The sequence below is a fragment of the Crassostrea angulata genome, chromosome 7, assembly GCF_025612915.1.
Source record: "Crassostrea angulata isolate pt1a10 chromosome 7, ASM2561291v2, whole genome shotgun sequence".
Lineage (NCBI taxonomy): Eukaryota > Metazoa > Mollusca > Bivalvia > Ostreida > Ostreidae > Magallana > Magallana angulata.
In genome coordinates this window covers 36,308,624-36,327,274 of record NC_069117.1, presented here as the reverse complement: position 1 = coordinate 36,327,274, position 18,651 = coordinate 36,308,624, and the positions used below count along the sequence as shown (strand labels likewise).

General features: G+C 34.7%; 1 protein-coding gene across 3 annotated transcripts in view; it reads left to right on the top strand.

The window, feature by feature from the left end:
- Positions 1-18,651, top strand: part of LOC128155164 (Golgi pH regulator-like) — a 211,234-nt gene that overhangs the window by 82,604 nt on the left and 109,979 nt on the right. For all 3 annotated transcript variants that reach the window (XM_052816743.1, XM_052816745.1, XM_052816744.1), the window contains one exon: positions 2,164-2,244. In XM_052816743.1, coding sequence (XP_052672703.1) covers positions 2,164-2,244 — 81 coding nt within the window. The remainder of the gene's footprint in view (positions 1-2,163; positions 2,245-18,651) is intronic.

The following is an 18,651-nucleotide window of genomic DNA, read 5'->3' as shown; positions in this document are numbered from 1 at the left end:
CTTAAACTTTTATGATAAATAACATTTGAAAACATCATTAATTTTTGTCAAACGAAATATTTCTCTTCTTAGGAATATATAGCAAATCAATTTTTGTACAGGACGACAATAATTCAATTTTGCTCCAAATAAGGCTTTTTAACGGCCTTTTCCACAAAAAATATGGCTAACAGAAATTAAAAAACCATGATATTTTTGTCATTTTTGTCATTTTAGTAAAACAATATTCAACATGAAAAATGCAGCTCATATTGCTTTAAAAACTAAATGCATGGTGATGATGTCCATGCCCTCTACCAAAATTGTGAAATTCATGACCCCTTTGTTAGGTGTTCAGGCTTTAGGGTGGGGCCAATATGGCCATATGGTAAAAATGTTCTTCTCTACTCATGTGTACAAATTTATAGGATATAAAAACTACCCATAAGATAAAAGTATTTATTTTCTAGAACAAAAACATTTTTAATTCCTTTTCTATCATAAGGTTAATACATTTTGTTGGTAAATTAAGCTCAATATTGAATTAAAAGATTTTTTTCATGGCTTAAAGGTGGCTTAATGATAGCTTAAAGGTGGTTTAAAGAAGTTTGGACATTAAGGACCTATAAGTTGTCCTTTAAGGTGGCTTAAAGATAGTCTTTATGCTGCCTTTAAGCCATCTTTACGCTTTCTTTAAGCCACCTTTAAGCAACACATAAAGCTTAAAGATGGCTTAAAGATCATCTTTAATCTATCTTTAAGCACCTTTAAGCTGTCTTTAAGGAGAACTTGATGATTGTCATTCTTCCTGTGAAAAGATCACACAAAAATTTATGCAGCTTCGTACAATTTTTTTTTGTAATTCCTTTCTTGATTTCTTGATTGTGACCATTGTGCATAACTTGAAACAATATTTTTAGAAAAAAGTTTGCTTGATCAATAATACTGACAAAAAATCCTAATCAGACTGAAATCGCATTTTAGGTGCAAAAAGGTCAAATTAAATATGCCGTAACTCAGATGGATGAACACTGACCTCCCATTATCTGTGTATTTTTAAAGTGTGTTTTGTCTAAAGATTTCAATGATATACTTTTCAAGAAATTCTTGATACAAGAACATTGAGGAGTGGGATACCTTAAAAAAGCAAAAAATTCATTTACAAATAACCTTAAAAATTTTGAGTATGCTAGTAAATGGGTTAGATGGCCGTGTTAGAGCAAACTTCATGCATGTTGTTCAGATTCAGAATGGTGTTTACAGTTTGTTGTTTCCCTCAATATTAAAAATCCTGTTATTATTATTATGTATAACTATTACATTTTTGTCATAAGTTGCAAATGTTTATATGATTTTCATGTCCAGAATATAACACATGATATAATTGTTTTAAATTTTTATTGGAATCATAAAGGCTTGGGACATATTGCATTGCAAAGTAATGCATTACATTACCATTACTTGTAATGCCAAAATGGCATTACACATGCAGTACAAGCATTACTTTCAAAACATGTAATGTATTGCAATACATTACCATTACTTTTAGCATTACCCCAATCCTGGAATCATAAGAAACAATTATGGCTCAGTTTTGTATCATAGTATATGATTATTATTGAATGAAGATATGATGAACTACTATATGAAAAAATAATTTATATGTTTTGATTTTTACATGATATCACTGAAAAAAGTCATATCAAATGTATCATATTGTATAGGATAACATTAAACATTAATTTTTTGTGTGCATGTATAATAACATAACATTGATCAAAACCTATGATTATCATGTGATATGAATATGGTGGTTTCAGATAAGTAATGCCTCATATAAGTGAATTAGCTCTTTGATTGCCTATTTTTTAAGCCTGTGTACAGTATATAGGTCTTCAACTTTATTAGGTCTTCAACTTATTTGGTGTATTTATTAGTATATCTAATATGAGGTAAGTTGTAGGAAAGTAAGTCCTCTTAGGGTCATTCTTTCCTTTACAATACCGGTATGTCAGGTTCAGCAATTATGCTAGATTTCTAACTTTATTTATTTTTCTTGGTTCCAAAATGCCTGAAAACTTTTTAACAATCTGTGTATGCAGAAAAAATTGTGTTAGTTATGTAAATAATTTTTGATTCCAGTTACATGTACTTTTATTTATAATTTAATACTTTCATTTAAAGAGCAGTAACTGAAACAGATGTACAGAATATAGAAAAGAGATTGATGCAAACTATGGATATGATTCTGATGAAGAAGAAAAGGTTAGTAATTTAGTTTACTCTTCTAATCTTAAAGAGGCATCAGAGCTACAAATAAGGCATTGGTTTTTAGCTCACCTGAACCGAAAGTTCAAGTGAGCTTTTCTGATCACCTGTAGTCTGTCGTCCGTCTGTAAACTTTTCACATTTTCGACTTCTTCTCAAAAACCACTGGGCCAAATTTGGTAAAAAGCATCCTTATGGAAATGGGATTATAAATTGTTAAAATAAAGGGCACAGCCCTTTTCAAAAGGGAGATAAATGCGAAACAGTGAGTATAGGGTGCGTGTCTTTAAAAATCTTCTTCTCAAGAACCACTGCACCAGAAATGCCAATATTTACACAAAAGCTTGTATATATAGTGAAGATTTAAAATTGTAAAAATCGTGACCCTCGGACCAAAACTGGGGCCCCATGAGGGGTTCAAAGTTTAACATAGAAATACATAGGAAAATGTTTAAAAAATATTCCTCTCAAAAACCACTGCACCAGAAAGGCCAATTTTTACACAAAAGCTTGTATGTATAGTAAAAATTCTAAATTGTAAAAATCGTGACCCTCGGACCAAAACTGGGGTCCCAGGTGGGGTTCAAAGTTTAACATAGAAATACATAGGAAAATGTTTTTAAAATCTTCTACTCAAGAACCACTGCACCAGAAATGCCAATTTTTACACAAAAGCTTGTATATATAGTGAAGCTTCTAAATTGTAAAAATGGTGTCCCCCGGACCAAAACTGGGGCTCCGTGGGGGGGGGGGGGGGGGGGGGGGGGGGGGGTCAAAGTTTAACATAGAAATACATAGGAAAAATGTTTTCATGACTTTTGTTCCATTTATTCAACTAAATTGTGCACCAAAAAAACCCAACCGGGTCTCCCTGATTATTGACAACTCATTGCATAAGTATATAAAGTCGTTTAATCAAGAAATGACGGATGAATACGATAAGGTGTAAAAATTCACTAAATATTATTTTAGTTTATCGCTCACATTTAATATGGATACCATGCCCGATAAAAATAAAAAGTAATATGTAAATTGATTTGTTATCGGGCACGGTCTCCAAAATGAATGTAAGCGATAAATTTATCTTGTGATTTTGTTGCAATATTGCAGCTAGTTTGGTTGAGCATTATAGATACGGCAGATCAACGCAAGTGGTGTGGATTTATTTATAAACAACCATACCATAGATAATCTTGTTTCACACGGGAATTAAATTTTAAAAAAAGTATGTTTTATTATAATTAGGGAAACACTGTTAATGTGTTTCCCTTGTATACAAATGATGAACCCGTAAAATTTGCTTAAAGAGTGATTAAAGCAGAAAGAAGATAATTTATATTTGAACTTTGAAATTTCTTCGATTTTTGTAACCATGATGAGTTATGATTCATTGTATTACAAATGCATCACTACGTATTTTAAAAGGAAATATACCAAGTATAAAATCACATGTGATGTTAAAATTGCATATAAAAATATAGTTGCATATTGTGGTATTAATGGACTTATTGTACGTACGACCTAACTCCGACAGCGCGTGCACAGACCTCTATCTCGCGGGATCCTTGGTCGAGGACGGATGTGTCCAAGTGCATGGCGAGGGCTATTGTGAAATCTTGTTGATGAACCCATGTTTTATGTGTATTTGTATGCTGTCTGATTGGCAATAAATACTATAATATGTACGAATATAGTTACACAAAATATTTTTAGTCTGATATTATTTGATATACGACTATTGGTACAGAAATTTAAATTAATGATGCCTATTTTAAAGAAAATGTAAGTTCGAGGCCTTTGTGGGCGTTCCGGCCTTTGATAGGTATAATGAAGATTCTAAATTGTAGAAATCGTGACCCTCGGACCAAAACTGCAGCCCCAGGCGGGGTTCAAAGTTTAACATAGAAATACATAGGAAAATGTTTTAAAAACCTTCTTCTCACAATACGAACCACTGCACCAGAAATGCCAATATTACCACAAAAGGTTGTATATATAGTGAAGATTCTAAATTGTAAAACTCGTGACCCCCGAACCAAAAGTGGGGCCCCAGGAGGGGTTTAGATTTTAACATATATAGGAAAATGTTTTAAAAATATTCTTCTCAAGAACTATAATGCAACTGTGTGGGATATTACTATGCATACATGTACATCCTTAAGTAATGTAGATGCTAATTTGTAAAAATCATAACTCCCGGGCAATTGATTGGGCAACAAGAGGGGTTCAAAATTTTAACATTTTAAAAAACATAAAGGAAACGTTTAAAAAATTTCTTCTCAAGAACTACAATGTTATAGTTTGTGGAATTTCTATGCATGCATCCTTGGCTTATGTAGATTCCTAATTGGTAAAATTGTGACCCCCGGACCAATACTGGGGCCCAAAGAAGGGGTCAAAGTTTATAATAGAAATATAAAGGTAACATGTTAAAAAGTCTTCTTCTCGAGAACTACAATGCTTCAATTTGTGAGATTACTATCATGCATACAACCTTGTATGTTCCGATATTCGGTAGTCAACATGTTTTCAAGTTGTATTAATGCTGTATTGTGTATATAACCTGCTGTTAAATTCGACTAAAATGTAAATATGCAAGGGGCGCAACTCAAGTTGCTCGCTAGATAGCGCCACCACATCACCGAGTTTTCATAATGAAATCCGACAAGGGTTTATGGGGAGCAAAGTGGACTTCAAATTTACACACCATGTCGGAATTCTCGGGATTTTTCATATTAAATGCACTGAAAGTTATATCTTGTATTTTCTTTGATGAACAGAATAGATAGCAAATTTTCAATGAAAATTTACACAATCATGTTGTATTATCATTTCTGAGTTTATATGATCCATGCAAATGTGATATTGTGGAAACGCAAACTTAGCCTCCTGTAATTTAGCGTGAACATGCAAATGTGATATTGTGGAAACGCAAACTTAGCCTCCTGTAATTTAGCGTGAATGTAATGCGCATGCGCAAGATTGTAAAATCCAGAAAATCCAGATAAGTTCCGGAATTTCTAAAGGAATTTTCATTGATTATTAATTAGCGAAGCTTGATTTAGAAAAAATAAAAAGAAATTGCTAATCTTCAAGTACCCATTGTGTTTTAATTTAGAAAACAAAAGACAGTACTCTTCCGATTTCCTGGTATTAAAGCCCAAAAATTCAAGTGTATTATTTTGATATAGTAGTATAGATATTTCATATGATCTTATTTTTGGTAAAAATGGTATTCCATAAAGGTAAATATGTCAAAGATTAAGTATATGCAAAAATAAGTTTAAAATTCGGATATTCATTTTTGGTTAATCTACCGAGGGGCCACATGGCACAGTATCCTTTGAACGCCCATATATAGCCAGTGTTGCTCAGGTGAGGGATGTGGCCCATTGGGCCTCTTGTTTTCAATAAAGCATTAAAGATGAAAACCATTGTCCAAGCATAATTATGCTCATCAAGATTTGTGAAAAATTGTTTAAAAAGCATAAAGGTAATTATTGATTATGAAGACTCTTTATGCATGTTTAAAAATATGTATAAATCACAAATCATGTTTATTTAATTTAAAGCCTTGCACAGAATAATATGTACATTTACACTATATCAGTGCTGTTGCTCCACAGAACAAATATCATTTTAATGAAGAGTGTATCAAAGTATATATCAAGAAGCTGGAGTAAAGCTCTGTGCATAGCAGTGAGGATTGTCATATTGATAATAGTCATGATGTAATAGCAAATAAAACTCCATATTACCCACCCCTTATTATAGATGGCACTCAAACTGATTATAGGTTCAGTGCTCTTTTCGCCTCCACGACTACAGATGATCACTTTCACTCTAAACTTCAATTGTACTTCGCTACGCAGTTTCAAATTTTCTTTAAACATAATACAAAATTACTGATTACGGATTATAGTGCCTAAAAGATATGACACAAATTTTGCTGACGGAATGCCCAAGTTTTGGGACGGATAAGAGAGCTTGTGAAAAACTCTGACTCTCTTTGATATTTCACCATAATTTCCTCTGTTAAACATTAATGACATGTAGAGTAGTGAATAAATGAAATCTAAATGTTTAAACGTTGATTTAAATGAAGTAGGAGAAGTGTTTCTCACATGAATGACTATTACAGTAGTGAATCTTTATAGGTTTTAACTGTGGAAGATTATTATAAAACCGAGAAAAGAGAATTTGAAATGAAAGTGTCCTGCTGTGACCAATACAAAGACATTTATAAACAATTAACAAGAGTTAAGAGGAAGGAAAAAATTTATTGTGTCTTATACCCAAACATCTAGTATAGCTAACTAAACAAACACCTACCACAAAGAACATACTTGCTAAGAACATACAAATATTCATACAAAAAACCTTGAAAATATCACACGGTATCCTGAGATTGTGACTAGTAAATTATTATGCAGCAAAGTTTTAGACCCTTGGCAGGAATAAATAATAAAGTACCTGCTATATAAGTAAAGATAAGGGGTGTTCATCTGCCTTACAAATGATGTACAATAAAAAGGTGGAGGGGAGGGTGGTAGCAAACAGTGGACAATCATGGATGTTTACAAAATGAACAATGACTACGCATGCGCAGACTAGCTAATATGCATAACTTGCCAGTGCGCATGCCTAAACTAAAATACACAGTAGTGGAAACAATACCACGTGCTAAACAAAAACATACAAATAAAGTGATCAACATGCATAAACTATTTATGGACATAAATGTGTTTTATGCCTGCCTGCTCACATCTATACTATTACATACAAAACTCAACTCTTTCGTAAAGAATAAAACAGGTCATTTATTGAAGAATTCATTGCATAAAAGTTGCATGAAACATAATCCCATAGTCAAAGTCACAACATAATATAATACGAAACGAATATGTTATGTGATGTGACAAGTAGAAAATAGGCATTCCTCCAATAAATGACATTTAACTCAAAGAACAATATTCATACAAAAAACCTTGAAAATATCACACAATATCCTGAGATTGTGACTAGTAAATTAGTATGCAGCAAAGTTTTAGACCCTTGGCAGAAATAGATAATAAAGTACCTGCTATATAAGTAATGATATGGGATGTTCATCTGCCACCTTAACAAGATAGGCTATATCACTCATCGATAGATTTATATACCTGTATATATATATATAAATATAGACAATCTTGTTAACGCCCCATATCCAAAAATCACATTGCAATTGAACAGAAATGTCAGTGCATGGTTAAGAAAAATTGTACCAGGTTATAACAAAATTACTAATTGGTGGAAAAAGGAACACCATTCAACATAACGACTATATTTTAGAAAAAGCATACATGTACAAGCAAATTTGAGTGTTTTAGTCTCTGACTCAAATTAAGATAAGTCAAAAACACAACCAGTAGCCCCTGTCTAATGGTTGTTATTTACTATAAACTAAAAAAGGTTTCAACATAAAGACTATTATTACAAAAGACAAAACATGTACAAGCAAATTGACTATTTGAGCCCCTGACTCAAAGTAAAATAATTGCACAGATATTCAAAACACAACCAGTAGCCCCTGTCTAATGGTTGCTAGATGAAAGGATTGTGAAGCCCCTGTCTTGCCCATCTAACTCAAAAATGTCAAATCTCAAACGAATGTCAATCAAAACTTAAGTGTAGGGATTCAAATGTACTTTTTAAAAGCACCAGAGTTCCATCTACCCATGCTCTGAATTTGTAATTCCGAAAACCCTTGTGAGGCAGCTGTAGTAGCAGCCCCAATGCAGAAGCTGTGAGGTTTGTAAAGGTGCAAGTCCAAATTACAAAAAGCTAAAGCCGAACGCAGTTGCTGTGTGAAGTATTGACGCAATATGGGCAAACCATCCATGAAAGAAAATAACGGCTCCGATGGTGAGGAATGTCTCCTAAGATTTAGGTAATGTAGAAGTGCTTGTCATGGGCAAACTAAAGGATCCGTCGTATTTTGCAGCAGGCGTAGATTAGTTGTGTTTGCTTTAGAATGCTTAAAGTGAGGTATATTTATATCTATATACCTATTGCATGGACTATCGGATCCTAACGTGATATTTCCAAAAAGAAGAAAATGCTGGGCTGGAGCATTTGTTTATGTAATCTCTCCTACTCGTAAAAAAACACAAAATGTTAAAGTAAAATTGCCGGAAAGAGGGATTTAGTAAAAGCTGAGATGGTAGTAAACTCAGAAGCATGAATTATTTTCTTCAAAATTGTTGGGATTATAGGTAGCCGTGAGTCAGATGATGGTTTTAATATCCGGAATACTTGAAACATTTTATGAATGGTGAAATGTTGTGTAATATCTGTGTAGTAACCAAGTTGGAAAATGAAACTAAGTGACGAAATCAGTGTTGAAGTTGTGGATGCAGCAAATCCTTTCAGGTAGCAATGCGCAATAAATGCTGACAGGTGATGAACACAGGGTGGTAGAGGGGATGCATGATGTTCAAAGGATTGTTCAATAAAACACTTGTATGTTAAATAAGCTGATTTTATAAGCTGATCATGTTGATTCAGACAGAGAGTTGCGGACCAAAAAGTTGGCTGTTTCAGTCAAATCCACACTAATGCTGAAGGAACTGGAGTTGGCTCGTTGTCCATATGTGGAAAGTGGGCTTTGAATTCTTTCACCTGCAAGCGAGATAGTAAATCAGCGGCTGTATTAGAAATTCCTTGAATATGTTTGGCATGGAAATGAATGTTGTGTTGCAATGAAAGAATCATTAAACGCCTCATCAATTGCATAAGATAAAATAGGGTCCTTTGATGTAGTTTTGTTTATCACATGCACAACTGCTATATTGTCAGAATGTAATACAACAGTACAGTTTTTCAGAAGAGGTACCCATAATTCCAATGCAATGACAATAGTTCAAAATTCTCTAACTGAAATGTGGTACTTTAACCATTCAGGAGCAAACTCGGAGTAAAAACATTTTGTGCGAAAGGTGCATCCAAATCCGGCATTACTAGCATCAGTAAAAAAATGCAATGAAGATGAAGAATGGGTTATGCCAGATGGAAAGAAACCTTTGCCATTGAATTGGTTCAAAAACACCCCCCAGGCATGCAGATCAGCTTGTGCTTGTAGATTCAGTCGACAGTGGTGATATGGTTTTTTTGAGGCCATTTGTTAGATCTATAAGACGTCTCAAAAAAGTACGACCAGGAGAAACTACTCTACAAGCAAAATTGAGCATACCAATTAAAGATTGCAGTTCTTTCAAAGTTGCAGAACGCTTTGCTTTGAATTTTTGGATTTCGAATTTCAATTGAGTTAATTTATCTTGAGGTAATCAAATTTCAAAGTTCAAAGTATCTAGTTCCAGACCCCAAAATGTGAGAGTTGTGGTGGGGTAAACAGTTTTTTCAATTTTATGGTAAGCCAATGTCTTTAGATACTGTAAATTCCTAATAAAAAGCGAGGAATTTATATCCGCGTAAAATCGCGAGAAGCCCCCATCGCGGATTCTAAAATCTCGCTTTTATTATCATTATCAATTGTGAACTCAAAGGATTTGAAATTCGCGATTCCTGATTTTTCTACCTAACCAGGTAATTCTCATGCTTTATGTATGATTATTATACCATTTTAAAGCATTCGTTTAAATAAAACATCAATTATCTACAATACATTTCATATTATTGTGTGTGTTTAAAAGACTCCATGTACTCGTTAGTCTGACGACATTACATGAGAGATAACTCTTACTCTCATTTCAGGCACAATATATACAATGCGTAAATTAAAACGTTTTGATTGTAATGAGACACAACACTGTTATGGTTAAAAACAAATGATGCAAAAAAACGTCCGATTATATTGATCAATTCTTGAGTCACTACTAGTATTCGATTCCGGCCATTGCCCACGCTTTCTTGATAAGTTCAATGTTTTTCGATATCTCGTCAACTGATTTCGTCACCCACTTCGCGTGTAGAGGTTTAACGACAGATAGCCGCAGGTCAACTTTAATGTCTTCCACTTTCACACCTTTTTAGCTCACCTGAGCCAAAGGCTCAAGTGAGCTTTTCTGATCACAATTTGTCCGTTGTCTGTCGTTGTCGTCGTTGTCGTTGTCGTTGTTAACTTTTCACATTTTCATCTTCTTCTCAAAAACCACTGGACAGATTTTAACCAAATTTAGCACAAAGCACCACTAGGTGAAGGGGATTCAAGTTTGTTCAAATGAAGTGCCATGCCCTTTTTAAAGGGGAGATAATTGAGAATTATTAAAAATTTGTTGGTATTTTTCAAAAATCTTCTTCTCAAAAACTATTCAGCCGGAAAAGCTTAAACTTGTGTGGAAGCATCCTTAAGTAGTGTAGATTCACGTTTGTTCAAATCATGGTTCCTGGGGGTAGGGTGGGGCCACAATTGGGGGATCAAGTTGTACATAGGAATATATGGAGAAAATCTTTAAAAATCTTCATCTCAAAAACTATTAGGCCAGAAAAGCTCAAATTTAAATGGAAGCATCCTCAGGAAGTGTAGATTCAAAATTGTTCAAATCATGGTTCCCGGGGGTAGGGTGGGGCCACAAGAGGGGGATCAAGTTTTACATAGGAATATTTAGAGAAAATCTTTAAGAATCTTCTTCTCAAAAACTATAAGGCCAGAAAAGCTCAAATTGAAATGGAAGCATGCTCAGGAAATGTAGATTTAAGTTTGTTCAAATCATGGTCCCCGGGGGTAGGATGGGGCCACAATTGGGGGATCAGGTTTTACATAGGAATATATATAGAGAAAATCTTTAAAAATCTTATTCTCAAAAACTATTAGGCCAGATAGGCTCAAATTAAAATGGAAGCATCCTCAGGTAGTGTAGATTCACGTTTCTTCAAATCATAGTCCCCGGGTGTAGGGTGGGGCCACAATTGGGGGATCAATTTTTATATAAGAGTATAAAGAGAAAATCTTTTTAAAAATTTCTTTTAATAACTATTTGGCCAAGAAATCTCAAATTGGCATGTAACCATCCTCAGATAATGTAGATTCAAGTTTGTTCAAATCATGGTTCCTGGGGGTAGGGCGGGGCCACAATGGGGGATACATTTTTATATATAGAGAAAATCTTTAAAAGTCTTCTTCTCAAAAGTATTAGGCCAGGAAAGCCCAAATTTGAGTGGAGGCATCCCCAGATCATATAGATTCAAGTTTGTTTAAATAATAGTCCAGGGGTAGGGTGAGGCCACAATGGGTGATGAAATCTTACTTAGGAATATATAGAAAAAATCTTTCAAAATCTTCTTTTTAAAGACTATTTGGCCAGAAAAGCTTAAACTTGTGTAGAGGCATCCTCGGGTAGTGTAAATTCAAGTTTGCAAAATCACTAGTGGTAGGGCGGGACCATGATGGCGGTTTGAATTTATACGTAGGAATATATAGAGAAAATCTTTAAAAATATTCTGGGAAAGTTTTTGGTCCAAAACTCAGTACTTAGTGTGAAAGCACAGGTTATGAGATTAAAGGTAGATTTAAGTTTGATGAAACCATGATTCCCTAGAGAATATAGTGGGGCCACGAAATGGGGGGGGGGGGGGGGGGTATATAGGAATAGAGGAAAATCTTAGAGGTACAACAACAAAAGGGGCTTGGTATTTACCAAAAAATAAGAGGTGGATAAAAATTGGCAGATTTTCTTTTTAATAAACAACTATTTGATAATAATATTAGATACATCAATGATATCATTGAGGAAGATAGTACTTTTCTTAGTTTTGATAAGTTTTGTGATATGTATACGAATGTAAAGGTCAACTTTTTAGAATATGCAAGTATAATCCATGCTGTAAAGACATACATCAGAAAATTGGGTGAAAACCAAACTTTAAGAAAATTAGCAAACCCGCTTATTAGAGAAAACATACATAAAGTTATGAAATGTAAAAAGTCAAAGTTTTTCCATGATATTTTAAACAATAATACCTCTGTGACAATGAATTATTAGATATAGAGGACATGGAATGGAAATTAATCCATAAACTACCTTTCATAATAACAAAAAACTGTAAACTTCAATGGTTCCAATACAGAATAATTAACAAAATTTTAGCAACAAACTCTTTTTTATTCAAAATTAAGAAAGTAAACTCTAAAATGTGTACCTTTTGTCACAGAGAAGAGGAAAATGAGATTTTTGATACTCATTGGAACATCTGGAATCCAATTTTTACTTGAATTCTCTCTCTCTCTTTCTCTCTCTCTCTCCCTCTCTCTCTCTCTCTTTCTCTCTTTTTTCCGTTCTCTAAAAAAAAAAATATTTTGCACTTCTGAATTATTACATTTAAAGCACCATAATCATGCATTGTATGTCTGCAGAATGTGTGAAATAAAAAAAAAAAAAAAAAAAAAAATTGGCAGATTTTCAATTTTTTTTTTAGCAAGATCTACTGTACTCAGTCGTCAAGATATTTTGATACTGTAATGAATTAAGGCAATTGTTGCTCAGGTGAGCGATGTGGCCCCTGGGCCTCTTGTTTCATTTGATCCGCAACTTTGTTTGAATAGTAATTCTCAAACTGGGCCTTCATGTGTTTTTTAAACGGTCCGTTAATCGCCAAGTCTAACGGTTGTAATTGGTCGGTGCAACTGGCAGGGACAAACACAACATGAATATTATTCTTCTGTAATTTGTTTAGAAACTGCTCCCCCCGATGAGCAGCATAAACATCAAAGATACATAAAGCGTGTTGTTTCAGTGGAAGGTCATCCTGATCTTTGATCTTTTCGATGTATGGAATGACAACTTTGTCTATATACCTGTAAATAAAATAAATATAAATAACGTGTAAGTGTAGAAAATGGTTGGGGATTGCAGGAGGGGGGGGGGTCAAATTCCAGTTCATTTAACTTTGTTTCATTTAATTACCTGTCCATTGAATCCGATGTGGACCAGTGAGACTCTGTGTGCGTGATATCCCAGTCATTTTGAAAGGGGTACACAGGGTGACAGGAGTCAGATTTTCCCTGGTAGATCAGCTGAGGTGGAACAAGCGAGCCGGACTTCGTGATGCCAAGAAGAACGGTCATTTGGCGTTTATCGTCAATATGAGATACTGCTACTTGCTTGGATCCCTCAAAGTCCATTGTCCAATTATCCACTGGTACATAATTTGAACCGGTTTGGTCCCAGTTAATGATAAGTGAATCTGGTATATTGTGGGTTTTTACAGCTGTCTGAATTCTATCCAAAAATTCCTTTTTTATTTGCTCAAAATCACCAGGAAGACTTTTAACCCCCTTTGTCCCTTTTCTTTTCACCATACCTAACCGTTTAAGAATTGATTTTGCCCATGGTTTATCTAAGAAAATCGGACCGCCATATTCGGATAGTTGGGTTTTATCCCTAGCTGTTATGATGCCTTTAGCTGCAGCTATAACTATTCTCGAATTAACGATACCCCCCGCAACTCTAAGATTTTTTATATAGTCACACACTTCAGTGTCCATGTCGCCTTCAACGGGCGTCCTCTGGGAGATTTTGGAATAGAAGTAATAGTGGTTGCTATTTTCATCTTTTCATTTATCTTTCTCATTTTTTCGTAGGCTGACTTCATGCCACGGACAGTACTTTCATTTATTTTTGCGTCAAGTGTTGACGAAAAGTGGCGCGCTGCTGCGGTGTTTCCGTGGTCGATGGCATACCTTGCAATTTTGGCTCTTAGTTCTCCCGAGTAATTCCCATATTTTTTCCTTTTTCTCGATTCACTAGCAGGTGATACAGAAGATAAAACTATTTCTCTTTCCACATTTTTGTTAACAGTCTCTTGTAATGGCGAGATTGCAACAGGTAATAAAGCTTTTCTTTGCGGAGAAAAAAACGTCTTGATCGACGGAGTAGTCATCTTATCTAAGTATTGGAGTGAATTTAATTGCATAAAAAGTACTCATGTTCACACGTGATTGACCAAACCTCAAGAACAGTAAACAATGAAAGATAACTCTTTTAATCAATAACAAAGAAAGATACCTCTTTTTATTTCGGAATACAACATTACACCGGTTTCGGTTTTTACTGTTAGTTAACAAGACCAGACGCGAATAATAAGTCCAACGCAATGTGGGATCACGGTTTTAAGTTCTCGCGATTTGATACAGAACAGTCGGATCGCGGAATTAAGTACTCGCGTAAAATAAGGAATTTACAGTAGTTGATAAAAGGCAAGCAGAGCACTGTAACATTTTGACGATCGTCTAGGATGTGCACGCAATGTATAATAGAGAATTTTGTTTCAAGGATCCATTGAAGAGACGAGCTGAATTTTTCAAAAAGATTACATGAATAGCTGTGTCAAAAAGGCAATGTTTTGTCGTAGTAATACATATTGTCGACCATGAATCCAAGTAGTTCGAAATCATCGGGATGGATAGGGATTTGTTTATAAGCATTCTCGAGATCTGTCTTTGCTAACAACGCACCCCTTCCCAATTGTCTAATTATATCAATAGCAGTTTCCACTGATTGATATTGTACTGTGCACAAATCTTAAGATATGTTGTGATTTATAGACGTACCCTCGGGATAAGATAAATGATGTATCAAACGAAATTCACCAACAGCCTTTTTGGGTACCAATCCAAGAGGTGAAACTTGTATATTAGGAAATGGTGGATTTGGGTAAGGTCCGTTTATACGGTGGGCTTGTAACTCATTGATGAGTTTACTTTAAAGGATTCCATCATTATTGTTCAAAGAAGAGAGATTTCTAGAAACTCTAAAAAAATGTTGCCCCTGATATGGGATTCTAAAACCAAAGGTAAACCCATTAATTAAAAATTGGGCTAAAGATGGATCATAGCCGTCAAGATAACTGGCCAATTTGTCGACTTGAATTGGTGTGATGATGCTTATATCCCTATCACTTAGTGGAGCCTTGTTGGTTAGAGGTGCTGGCGGGTTTTCTAGCATTTTGTTTTGCAAAGGTTTGTTTGGGAGACTGTCGACGCGGATGCTTTCCCGCACAGTACTAGCAAACATGTTGATGAGGGGCAGTTATTTTTTGTGCACGAGCCAACATTGTTGAAGGAATAGCAGTAGTTATGTGACTTGGATTGGGCACGAAAGGGCTGTTTCTTGTACTTGAGTTTAAAATCTAGTCCAGAAACTAAAGCTTCATGGTATAGCTCAATATTTTTCTTCTCCCAAGCACATAATGAAGGTTCTTTTTCGCGCCATCGCCTAAACTTTTCATCATACATTAAAGCAGCAGAGTCCCCACACGAGTCGGCAAATTTTTGCACAGTGTGTGCGTACGTCATTAAGTTTCCAATTTCGTGGGGAAACTTTTCTGCATAGATTGCGACAAATATGTGGAACGCCTCTACCCATTTAGTTATAGATTTGATAGGTCCCCTCTCGTTAGCCTTAACAAAAATGAGCTCACCATTTTTATCAACCGATTTATACTTGTCTGTCTAATCATGATCAAAATCATTTTGCAACAGGACAGCAAATTTGATAAACTCATTTGCGTGGAATTTTGCCTTAATTTTGGAATCTACACCCAATGTTAAACCTGTTGCCAGTAGGGAATGGTCAGGTGTTACAGTGGCTTGCGAAGAGGCCTGTTGAGTGTCAGCTGGTTGTTGTTGTGAAGTTGCAGTCTGCATGGGGATTGACAAATTATATGTGCATGAAATGACAATTTTCCTGTAACGTAACAAAAATTACACATTGTGAAATCTAAAAGTTTCTAAAGAACTATATATGATAAGTGTTAAATTTGGCCCCATTAATTCACCATTTTTTAAAGTGTTTCGGGTACAATAAAAGGTTATGTTATGATTTAGAAGAGTTGATATAAAATATATTTTTCACATATATGTTTGATTTATTTGCACTAACTTGCAGTATATGACGTCAGAAGTGATGCTTTTTCTATAATTCAATCAAAATTAGTCAAAAATTGACATTTTTCATATCTTTTTACGAATGGGAAATATAGAGCGCATGCTTGAACCAGGACAAATTTTTTGTCACTTATCAGACTTGGCTAGATACATCTCTGATTAAAATATTTTGTTGGTTCAAGCATGCGCTCTATGTTTCCTGAAAGAAAAACTGCTTGAAAACAAGCTTTTTTATGCTAAAATGCAAAAATGGCGGGGAAAGGTTGTCTCTACAATGCCGTATTTCTAAATTGTGGGCACTTGAATCAAAATGAACATTAAGTTTAAACATCACATATATATCTGTACAAAGAAAACAAAGAATTACAGTAACATAATGATATTCCTTTTAGGGGGCCATTTTAGGCCCATACCATATATAGTCCTTTCTCATTAAAATCAATAATTTTAGACGGCCCATCCAGTAAGTTTCTCTAGTCAGGTTTTCGTTCAACAACGCATCGATTGAACATTTCAGCTTGGTTTGCAACAAGAGGGTGAAACGACCATGATATTTGACAGATTTGGCTATAAGGAGTCTAAAAGTTATGGATACAAAACACAAGTGCGCTTATATCTTGTAGGAGAAAAAAAATAATTAATCTACCGTATATACTCGCCTATAAGTACGGTTCGCCTATAAGTCGGTTGCCTTTTTCCAGCTTTAATTTGAAGATTTTGCTGTTGACTCCCTTATAAGTCGGGTCACTTTTTCAGGACAATAAATGTACAGATACTCTCAATATAATACCACATTTTATCATACATGTTTTGAGTTCTAAAAAAAATTCACCCTTGTTTCACCCCATAATTGCTTCTAGACTATTTCTATCATGGGTCTATGATGTTAATAACTTTTGATTTTTAAATGCCATTATTTTTTATAACACTAATTACAAGTTGGTAATAGCTTCAAAACTACCAAGTATTCAAATAGTCAGAGTCCTTTTGAAAATTTGATGATAGTGATTTATTTCCTTACTGACTGATTAGGTTGGTAATTAGCCCCTTAAACTGGGGTGTTGGCTTGTGTTGTTTTAGGTGACATGACCCCTATATCTATCATCACCTTAGGTGTGAAAAACTGACTGCTTGAATTTTCCTGATGAACACAGGTTCAATGCATTTATCTGTTTATCATTTAAAAAGAAATATAACTTACTTCTCTCTTGTGAATATTTTTTTACTATGTCTCACCTATAAGTTGGACCCCCACTTTTCACTCAATTTTCTACTCCCAAAATCCGACTTATAGGCGAGTATATACGGTACGTTTGCCATAAATACGAAATTTTATCATAAGAATATTATAACATTTAGATCGGTCGAATATTTCCATTTCTCGTCATTGTTTGGTGCCTGATTTGAAATTAGAACGTTTCGAGTCATAATGAGGGGATGAAAATGATATTGGCTGTCTTACTCCCGCATTTTTTTGAATCACGGCCTGAAAAAATGGGGTGAACTATAATCTAATTATGGCAAAAATGCGTTTTTATTTATAACAAGACTTAATGGTATAAACTGAAATAAGTTGCTTCTTTGCATCTATATTTACAGTTGCTGCCTGACGTCATGACGTCAGGCATATCTAAGGTTTAAAAGTTGCAATCTCCGAAACAGTGCAGACAATGGGACAAGCAATATCATGATATTTCACAAAAAAGATTAACCGATGCATGTTTAAGATGTCAGCATTTACATTCACAATTGATGAAAATGTTATATGGCATGTAATAACAACAGCGAGCCAGAGTTTTCAAGTAAAACCATACAGTACACGTGTGTAATCCTGATTTACAAATGGTCAGCATATTCCACCATATTTGAATGATGAAAAAAGGGGGAGGGGGTCATCGCAAAAAGTTGTAACATATTGTCTATTACGGTACAATGTAAGTAATAATTGGTGTTGGATTATCATTATTACAAGAGAGTCATCAGTTTGGATTAAAACAAATATATATTTATACAGCTGGAATGTTTACTGGAGGAACTAAATCGCCAGAGCGGGGTGTGACCCGATTTTCGTTCAGTTGGGTGATTTCATTAATCTTGAAAAGGGATCATAGCTCGCGTGTCTTACTAAATGTACATTACTACATTTAACAATTACTAATCAAATGTGTTTCTTAATTCGATAGATTTCTTCCAAAACATAATATAATGTATGTAGCTGTTACAAAACAAATGTCAAAAAATTCATCTGACCCCCTCCCCATGGCTCTCTGCCAATGGATGAGTTCATTTGTTGCGTGAACGGTAATAGCAGGATCTCGCGCCATAATGTGTCATTGATAGTTTTTGCGAGCGAGTTGACGAGTCCGTTAATCATGGTTAATTGGAATCATACGAATATCCCAGAGCACACCATGTGTTTACATCACAGGCACGTAGCATCGGGAGTTGGGCTGAGGGAGGCTGCTTCCCCCTCCTCACTTTTTTGGCAGCTGGCACTTTTCTTAACTTTATAGAATAAA